The 10,376-nt window shown below is 39.8% G+C and overlaps 1 protein-coding gene across 2 annotated transcripts in view; it reads left to right on the top strand.

The window, feature by feature from the left end:
* Nucleotides 1–10,376, top strand: part of INO80 (INO80 complex subunit) — a 148,807-nt gene that overhangs the window by 24,123 nt on the left and 114,308 nt on the right. Inside the window, exons 10-13 of one of the 2 annotated variants that reach the window (XM_003791734.3) lie at nucleotides 1,652–1,719; nucleotides 3,094–3,303; nucleotides 4,151–4,231; nucleotides 5,019–5,114. In XM_003791734.3, the coding sequence (XP_003791782.1) occupies nucleotides 1,652–1,719; nucleotides 3,094–3,303; nucleotides 4,151–4,231; nucleotides 5,019–5,114 (455 nt within the window). The remainder of the gene's footprint in view (nucleotides 1–1,651; nucleotides 1,720–3,093; nucleotides 3,304–4,150; nucleotides 4,232–5,018; nucleotides 5,115–10,376) is intronic. The other variant, XM_023514274.1, reaches the window with a different exon arrangement.

Raw genomic sequence — 10,376 nt, 5'->3', positions numbered from 1 at the left:
CCGGGCTGGGGATTTGAACCCGCCACCTTAGGTGTATGTGGCTGGCGCCTTAGCCGTTTGAGCCACAGGCGCCGAGCTGAAATCAAAGATATTGAATCCAAATTCAGTCAACGTGTTTCAGCAGGAAAAAATCTACCCGTCCCGTGAAAAGATTTTTTTTTTTTTTTTTTTTTGAGACAGAGCCTCCAGCTGTTGCCCTGGGTAGAGTGCCATAGCATCACGCTCACAGCAACCTTCAACTCCTGGGTTTAAGCGATTCTCTTGCCTTTTTTTTTTTTTTTTTAATTATTTACTCATTTAACTTTTGTTGTTGTTGCAGTTTTTGGCTGGGGCCGGGTTTGAACTTACCACCTCCTGTAGGTGGGGCTGGTGCCCTTGAGCAACAGGCGCTTCCCCGAAAAGATTTTTTATTTTGCAAGCATGAGGAAGACTTTTTCAGTTTTGGTATTTTTGTAACTGCAGTGGGAGGTAGAAATTGGAATGAAGTTTGAAAGGAATTTCCCAGAGTAGAGTGATTCCGATCGTGTTGAGCTAGAAATAAATGGCAGTTGAAATGTTTCAGAGTATTCTGGGAGCTACACATGTACGACTTTCTTCTGTTTAAATAGTTCCTAGTGTAAACATAATAAAAATTTGTTTCATAAAGGCAAATTTTTGCCTTTCCAGTCAGTTGGGATCACTTCATAGAAGAAACCCCAGGGCTGAGAGGCTATGGACCTCAGTTCTCTGATGTTTTTTGAGCTACTTTTGGTTACTGAAGACCCTGGCAGCTTTCTGCCTTTATTGCACTTTTAGCTCCTTACCTGTAAGAATTTAGCCTTTCTCAGGCCAGGCTTGGTGGCTCACGCCTGTAATCCCAACACTCTGGGAGGCTGAGGAGGGTAGATTGCCTGAGATCACAGGTTCAGACCAGCCTGAGCCTGAGCCAGAGTGAGATCTCGTCTCTAAAAATAGCTAAGTGTTGTGGCAGGCACCTGTAGTCCCAGCTACTCAGGAGGCTGAGGCAAGAGAATCGCTTGAGTCCAAGAGTTTGAGGTTGCTCTGAGTTGTGATGCCATGGCATTCTACCAGGAGAGACTAAGTGGGACTCTGTCTCAAAAAAAAATTAAAGAAAAAAATTTAGGGCTCAGCACCAATGGCTCAAGCAGCTAAAGCACCAGCCACATAAACCTGTGCTAGCGGTTTCAAATCCAGCCTGGGCCTGTCAAACAACAATGACAGCTGCAACCAAAAAATAGCTGGGCATTGTGGCGGGTGCCTGTAGTCCCAGCTACTTAGGAGGCGGAGGTAGGAGAATTGCTTGAGCCCTGGAGTTGGAGGTTGCTGTGAGCTGTGATGCCACAGCACTTACCCAGGGCGACAGTTTGAGGCTCTGTCTTAAAAAAAAAAAAAAAAAGAATTTAGCCTTTCTCTTCCTTAGCCCTCTGTGAACTTAGGGATAAGTAGGATAAGGGAATTAGCAATCCACCTGTTATGTAAATTGCATCTTTTCTTTTTTTTGAAGTTTTTGGCTGGGCCATGTTTGAACCCGATACTTCTGGTATATGGGGCTGACGCCCTACTCTTTTGAGCCATAGGTGCCACCCTGTAAATTGCATCTTTGAAGGTGATTAATTGATGAGGTGTGCTAATCTACAATTTTCCTTTTCAGATAGTAATCATTTCAAAGCCCAGGCCCTGAAGAATGCTGAAAATGCTTACCATATTCACCAAGCTCGGGTAAGTGTTAATAATGAAAAGATAAGTGTGGGCTCGGCGCCTATAGCTCAACCGGCTAAGGCGCCAGCCACGTACACCTAAGGTGGCGGTTCAAATCCAGCCCGGACTCGCCAAACAACAATGATGACTGCAACCAAAAAAATAGCCGGGCGTTGTGGCGGGCACCTGTGGTCCCAGCTACTTGGGAGGTGGAGGCAGGAGACTCGCTTGAGCCCAGGAGTTGGAGGTTGCTGTGAGCTGTAATGCCACGGCACTCTACCCAGGGGGACAGCTTGAGGCTCCTGTCTCCAAAAAAAAAAAAAGAAAGAAAAGATAGTGTGTAACTGCCCTGGAAATACTCCATAATTACATTTTCAATTAAAAGCACTGTCTAGCTTTTGTATGTGTGTAGAGTCTTGGGGGCTGCATCTCTGTTTCCTTTAAAATAGCAGGAATACTTGAGGAAAGGCAGAAAACTCACCTTCACTTGCCTGTAAGATTTAGGAATATGTTGATTTGAAGTTAGAATAATTTGTGTAATTTTTTTTCTTCTTGAGTGAAAAAGATCATATATATTCTTAGCTTACTAAGAGAGTCATAACATGCTTTGAAAAAGTCGCTAAGTTTCTTCACATTAGTGATAACTTGGTCTCTGATATTCATGATATAGTGATGTTTAATAAAATAGGGAAGAAATTTCAGTTAAGTTAAAATGAGTAAAGAAATACAGTTTTTGACTTGATGCCTGTAAAGCTCAAGCAGCTAGGGTGCCAGCTACATACACTGGAGCTAGCGGGTTCAAGTCCAGTCTGGGTCTGCCAAACAACAGTGACAACTACAACTTAAAAAAAAATAGCTGGGCATTGTGGCTGACGCCTGTAGTCCTAGTTACTTGGGAGGCTGAGGTCAGAGAATCGCTTAAGTCCAAGAGTTTGATGTTGATGTGAGCTGTGATGCCACAGCATTCTACCCAGGGCAGCAGCTTGAGACTATGCCCCCCCACCCCAAAATGCAGTTTTCTACAAAGGAGACTATAACGTTGACACGGTCCAAGTTACCCTCTAACCAAACACATTATGTATAAAATCTTTAATAAATTCCTCAAGGCAAATAATGTTGTGATGTGGCTTAGTGGATATAAAAAAACATTATAGTCCTAATTGATTAATAATTGTTAATATTTAATATTTGTTGATTAATAATTGTTATATTAATTAAATATTTAGCAATGTTTTATATATTATATCATATTGCATTATATTATCAGATTATTTTTTCAGAAATTTTGTTTTAGTTGTTATTCTTAGCATAGGATAGATAGATTTGTTGTTATTGTGAATTTTATTTGCATTTAATATTTCTTCCTCTTACGCTTTTCTTTGAAAAATTTTCCAGACAAGGTCATTTGATGAGGATGCAAAAGAAAGTCGAGCAGCTGCCCTTCGCGCCGCAAACAAGTCTGGCACTGGGTTTGGGGAGAGTTATAGCCTGGCAAACCCATCTATCCGGGCTGGTGAGGATATTCCACAGCCCACAATTTTTAATGGCAAATTGAAAGGTTATCAGCTGAAAGGCATGAATTGGTTGGCCAATCTCTATGAACAGGTGAATTTTAGCTTTCTGACTTTTGCTGCCTTACTAACTCCATTTATTATCTGTTTTTCTTAAGTTATCAGTTCAATGTAATTATAAAATAAGTACAATATTAATAGTGTTTTTAGACTTTATCCCTTTAAAGGGCTTTATCTCTCTCTTTTTTTCTTTTCTTCTTTTTGAGATAGAGCCTCAGTTTGTTGCCTTCAGTAGAATGCTGTGGTGTCATAGTTCACAGCAACCTCAAGACTCCTGGGCTCAAGTGATTGTCTTGCCTCAGCCTCCCAAGTAGCTGAGACTATAGGCATCCACCACAAGGCCCGGCTATTTTTAGAGGCAGGGTCTCACTGTAGCTCAGACTCGTCTCAAACTCTGAGCTCAGGCAATCCACCTGCCTCAGCCTCTCAGAAATTCTAGGATTACAGGTGTAAGCCACTGCGCCTGCCTTATCTTTTTTTTTTTTTTTTTAGATAGGGTCCCTATTCCCCCAGGTAAACGGCAGTGGCATCATCATAGCTACTACAATCTCAAACTCCTGGGCTCAAGCAATCCTCCTACCTCATCCTCCCAATTAGCTCTGACTACAGGCTTGCACCAGCATACCTGGCTAATTTTTAAATTTTTTTATATAAAAAGGTTTTGCTATGTTGCCCAGGCCGGTCTAGAACTCCTGGCCTTAAGCAATCTTCCTCCCTCAGCCTCCCAAAGTACTGGCATTACAGGTGTGGGCCACTGTACTCAGCTTCTAATCACACTGTTTGAGTGAATTATGTATTATTCTATATGATACTTTTTGGTAGTAGGTTGAACCATGTGTGATGAAATGTGTGAAGTATTGAGCATGTATTTTATTTCCCAGGGTATTAATGGCATTCTTGCGGATGAAATGGGCCTTGGTAAAACCGTACAGAGCATTGCCCTCTTGGCTCATCTGGCTGAGGTAAGAGGCGGAGTTTTTTCTGTCTTTTCCTTACCAGAATTTAGAGTCATTTCTATTGAGTTAGTTATTTACAAAGTAGTATGCTGCCTGTGCTCTGTAGCCTCTCCCTCAAGGTTTTTCTAAGGGGATAGTATAGTATAACTCTTGGTTTTCAAGAGGGCTAGGTCAATTTTGAACATCTGTGGTTCGATTCACTCCTTCCTACTCCATGTTGATTACTGCTAGTATAGTTGCCAGGACACTTTAATTAGAAGACCTTGATTCATACCTCATCTCTGCCCTTACTTGCAATGTAAACTTGGGCAGTTCACTTCATCTCTTTTCCAGTCACTTCACTTTAACTCTCTGAGGCTTAGTTTCCCTCTTTTGTGAAGTGGATATACTATCTTTATGGTAGTTTTGTGAGAATTAAATAAGAAAATCAAAAAATTAAAAAATGCAAAAGCTGTATATGTGTATCAATTAAATAGTTGTAAAATGTTATGATAATCTAGTAAAGGAAAAAGCAATACATACAAGTCAGTGTGTCATAAATGCTTTGTGAATGATATAAATTAGGACCTCTAGGAGACCAGAGAAAGAAACAATTGCTTGAGATTTTTTTCTCACTCTGTGTCCTTGCTTATGTTGTTGTTATTAATGTAGGATGTTATTTACTATGCAGATATGAGAATTAGGCATCATTTCTCTTGTTATGAGTTTCTTAAACTACTCTCCTCATTAATTATAATTATGAATTAAGTATTTCGTTTTTCTACAGTTGACTGACCCATTTTTTCTGTTGCAGAGAGAGAACATTTGGGGACCTTTCTTAGTAATTTCACCTGCTTCTACGCTTAACAATTGGCACCAGGAGTTTACAAGATTTGTTCCTAAATTTAAGGTAAAAACCAATCCAACCTCCCCAAAAAATCTGTTGCTGCTCCTTCTTTACTGCTTTACTAATTAACTCATGAGCATTTTACCTTTTTCCCCTTGTTTATAAAATACCTTGCATGTGTTCACTATGAAAGTTATTGATGGGAGCAGTAAGGGATAATATTTTACATTTAGCAATGTGGATTGGCACTTCTGGTCAAACTATCATAGTATAAAATTTCTACCTTATTTGGTTTAACATAGATTTTGACAAATTGTATCATTAGGACATATATACTATAACTTACAGTGTTGCTTCTTTCCATTAAATCTGCTCAGAAATTATTTATATTCTTTACTCTGATGCCTGATCTTTGGTCTTAGTCCTCCTTTTATTGTTTAAAACAGATAATGTGAAAGTTGCTTTAATTTGAGGAAAAGAATTGAAGTTGAGGTAGTAAGTGATGATCAGCAGAGAATTATGTTTATCTCATGTTGGGCAAGACATGGACAAGGGTAGGGTTTATCTTGTTGTTTGCAACTTAAAAGATTAGAAAATAAGTTAATTATGGGTTCTGTCTCTGAAGAAATATAATGATAATGAAGTTGCAGGGTTAGGAGGATTTTATGAAATGTCAAGAGGTGGTAGGCTGGCCAAAGTGGCTCACCCTAGAATCTCAGCACTCTGGGAGGTCGAGGTGGGTAGATCGCTTGAGCTCACGAGTTGGAGACCAGCCTGAGCAAGAGGGAGACCCCGTCTTTAAAAAACTAGCCAAGGGTTGTGGTGGACACCTATAGTCCCCAGCTACTTGAGAGGCTGAGGTAAGAGGATCACTTGAGCCCAAGAATTTGAGGTTGCTGTGAGCTATGATGCCATAGCACTCAAGCAAGGGCAACAAAGTGAGACTCTTATTTCAAAAAAAAAAAGAAAAAATTTAATGACACCATCTCTTTGATTTGAGGTTTCCATAAAAGTTTGCCTGAGATAGGATGGAGATGAGAGGCAGTTATTTTTCTGGGTTATTTTTTTTTTTGAGACAGAGCCTCGAGCTGTCGCCCTAGGTGGAGTGCTGTGGCATCACAGCTCATAGCAACCTCCAACTCCTAGGTTTAAGCGATTCTTTTGCCTCAGCTCCCAAATAGCTGGGACTACAGGCGCCTGCCACAACTCCCAATTTTTTTTTTTTTTTAATTGTAGTTGTCGTTTTTGTTCGGCAGGCCTGCTCTGGATTTGAACCTACCAGCTCTGGTGTATGTGGCTGGCACTTTAACCGCTTGAGCTACAGGTGCCAAGCCTCTGGCTTATGTTTTATAAGGAATAGGAAAATGCCCAGGGTTTCCCATTTGGGAGCATCTTTATAGCTGTGGTGCTATCTTTGTGGCTGAGTTTCAGATTTATAAACTATATATAGCTGGGAGTTGTGGTAGGTGCCTGTAGTCCAGCTACTTGGGAGGCTGAAGCAAGAGGATCCCTTGAGGGCAGTACCCGTTGCTCAGTGGGTGGGGCGCCAGCCACGTACACCCAGGACGTCAGGTTCGAACCCAGCCCAGGCCATCTAAACAACAATGACAACTGTAACAAAAATATAGCCTGGCGTTGTGGTGGGCACCTGTAGTTCCAGCTACTTGGGAGGCTGAGGCAAGAGAATCACTTAAGCCCAAGAGTGTGAGCTATGACTCCATGGCACTCTGCTGAAGGTGACATGATGAGACTGTGTCTCAAGAAAAAAAACAAAACAAAAAGGATCACTTGAACCCAAGAGTGTGAGCTATGACACCACAGCATTCCACAGAGCAACAAAGTTAGGCTCTGTCTCAAAAAGAAAGAAAAACTATATACAAGGCACAGTAGTATATATAGCTTTTAACTTCATTGACTCATTTTCATCTAAGAAGATTATGAGATCATTCTAAAACAATTTATTAAATATTTTTTCTTGAATTATTTGCCATATGGAATGTGGAGACCACCACCTTTTTCTTTTTTGTTGCATATAATATTTTGTACATGTTCAATAATGAGGATGTTGAAAAATACAAAATCTTATAGAAAATATTCATTATACCACTTATGTTTTCAGTAACTCCTCCACTCACTGGTAAATAGCAATGTGGTGCTACTGATGTGATTGGTATCTCCCCTTTGACTTTATATCTATGCCTATTACTAAGCTTTCATTTGTATGTTGGATTTCCTTTTTAAACTCTAGTTTGGGGATTGCTAAAATACAGCCTGTGAGCCAATTCTAGCTGCTACCTCTTTGATTTTTTTTTTTTTTTTTAAGCTGTCGCCTTGGGTAGAATGCCATGGCATCATGGCTCTCAGCAACCTCCAACTCCTGGGCTCAAGTGATTCTCCTGCCTCAGCCTCCCACGTAGCTGGGACTACAGGCACCTGCCACAATGCCCCGCTAGGTTTTGGTTGCAGCCATCATTGTTTGGAGGTCCCAGGGATGGATTCGAAGCTGCCAGCTCAGGTGTATGTGGCTGGCGCCTTAGCCACTTGAGCCACAGGTGCCGAGCCTTTGATTTTTTTTTTTTAATTGCTTGATTTTTAAAATATTTTTTCTGTTGATAAAATGTACATAACATAAAATTTATCATTTTAACTATTTAAAGTGTGCAACATATTACAATTAAGTAAATTCACAATGTTGTGCAACCATCACTCCTATCTAGTTCCAGAACTCTCATTACCCTAAATGGAAACCCCCTGCCCATTAAACAAATCACTCCTTATTCCCCTCTGCCTGCAGCCTCTGGTAACCACAAATCTGCTTTCTGGCAACTGGATTTGTTTATTCTGGATAATTCATATAAATGGAGTAATGCAATGTGTAACTTTTATGACTGATTTTTTTAACTTATAAAGTTTTGAGGTTTACCCTTGTTGTAACAAGTCAGTGCTTTATTCCTTTTTATAGCTAGATGATGTTTCATTGTGTATACATACGTGTCTCACGGTTTTCTTATCCAATCATCTGTTGATGGGTATTTGGGTTGTTTCCAGCTTTTGGCTGTTGTGAATAGCACTGCTATGAACATGCATGTGCATACCTTTGAGTGGAACAGCTTGTTCATATGGCAATTCTACTTACTGAGGAATCTGCTTCTTGTTTTATGGTCTGTAAGCTGAGAATAGTTTTTGCATTTTTAAATTATTATTATTATTGTTATTTTGAGACAGTCTCACTATGTTGCCCTTGGTAGAGTGCTGTGGTGTCACAGATCACAACCTCCAACTCTTGGGCTTAAGCAATCCTCTTCTCTCAGCCTCCCAAGTAGCTAGGACTACAGGCACCCACCATAATACCCTGGCTATTTTTTGGTTGTAGTTGTTAATTGCTGTTTAGCAGGCCTGGATTGGGTTCAAACCTGCCAGCTCTGGTGTATGTGGCTGGTGCCCTAGCTCCTGAGCTATAGGCACAGAGCCCATTTTTAAATTATTGATTAATAAATAATAATATTTCTTTTTTTTTTCTTTCATTGAATGGTAACTATGTACATTAATACACTTCTGGGGTATAGTGTGGGGTTTTCACACACAATCCAAAACACTTCCATCAAACTGATTAACATAGCCTTCGTGTCATTTTCTTAGTTATTATTTAAAAATGTTCACATTCTGCTCTTAGAAAGATTCACTTGTACCCTTGTAAGATAAACCTCAAAAGTGATCCCTCCAATCCCCCTCCCTCCACCCATTCCCCCCTCCCCGTATTCTTAGGCTGTTATTAGGTTATAGCTTACATACAAAAAGGTATAAATTAGTTTCATAATAGGGGTCTGTACATTGGATACTTTTTCTTCCATTCTTGTGATACTTTGCTCAGAAGAACATTTTCCAGCTCCATCCTTGTGAACATGAAGGACGTAAAGTCTCCATCTTTCTAATAATATTTCTTGAGATGTGACATGAAATTGAAATGCATATGTGTTAGAACACAGCCGCACTTTTGTTTCTGTATTATTTATGGCTCATTTTCACTAAATAACAGCGTTGGATCATGATGGACTACAAAGCCTAGAATATTTACAGATTATGTTTGCTGACTACTGTTGTAGATGATTCTTTGTTTCTATTGCCATTGCTCTTATTAGGTTGCCAGAAATATGTTCACTTCCCTATAGAACATAGATGTGAACTCTGCTCAGGTGTATAGTTAGATGATATTCAAAACATACTTACAGCTATGATTATAACACTTGAGAGTTCGTTGTATTTGTTAGGTCCCTGAGTCTTTATGGTCACGATACCAGTAGTGCCTCTAACTTCCTCTTTGTTTCTTCTGAGTTCCTTCTTTTTCCCCATGAAATGTAATTTTTTTTTTTTTTCTGAGACAGAGTTTCACCATGTTGCCCTCAGTAGAGTGCCATGGTATCATACCTCATAGCAAACTCCAGCTCTTGGGCTTATGCAATTCTCTTGCCTCAGCCTCCAAAGTAACTGGGACTATAGGAGCCTGTCACAGTGCCTCGCTATTTGTTGTTATTGTTGTTGCAGATGTCGTTTTTGTTTTGCTGGCCTGGGCTGGCTTTGAACCCTCCAGCCTGGGTGTATTGTGGTCGGCACCCTACCCACTGAGCTACAGGAACTGTCCCAATTTTTCTTTCTGAAATTTTTTATTATATATGTTTTCTATATCATTTTTCTCTGTTATTCTTTTCCACTTTCTTTTTAAACTTTTTTATTTTTCTAATGCCTTGAAATGGGGTTTGGGTATTACTCATTTTCAGCTTTTAAAAAATATGCATTTAAAATATGTACAGAAGTGTCTTGGATTTTCTATGAAAACACCACACTGTACCCCCAAAGTGCATCAATGTACACAGTTACCATTCAATTAAAAAAAAAAAAATGTACATTTCTAAGCATCTTGTTAGCTTTCAGTTTAAAATATCCTTTCAGTATAAAATAACTTTGATTCCAAGTCCTTCTTTGATTGATGGTTTATTTAAAAGTACCGTTCTTAATTTTGACACAGTTTTTTTTGTTCATTTGTTTTTGAGACAGAATCTCACTCTGTTGCCCTGGGTAGAGTGCTGTGGTGTCATAGCTCACGAAAACCTCAAACTCTTGGGCTCAAGTGATCCTCTTGCCTCAACCTCCCTAGTACTGTAGCTGGAACTACAGGTGCCCACCACAACAAATGGCTAGTTTTTTTATTTTTAGTAGATATGGTGGGGGTAGGTTCTAACTCTTCTTACTCAGGCTGGTCTTTTTTTTTTTTTTTTTGATACGGAGCCTCAAGCTTTCCGCCTAGGTAGAGTGCCATGGCATCACGCT

This window comes from Otolemur garnettii, unplaced genomic scaffold, assembly GCF_000181295.1.
Source record: "Otolemur garnettii isolate 467f Iridium unplaced genomic scaffold, OtoGar3 scaffold00050, whole genome shotgun sequence".
NCBI classification, from domain to species: Eukaryota; Metazoa; Chordata; class Mammalia; order Primates; family Galagidae; genus Otolemur; species Otolemur garnettii.
This window is presented reverse-complemented; position numbering and strand designations above follow the sequence as displayed.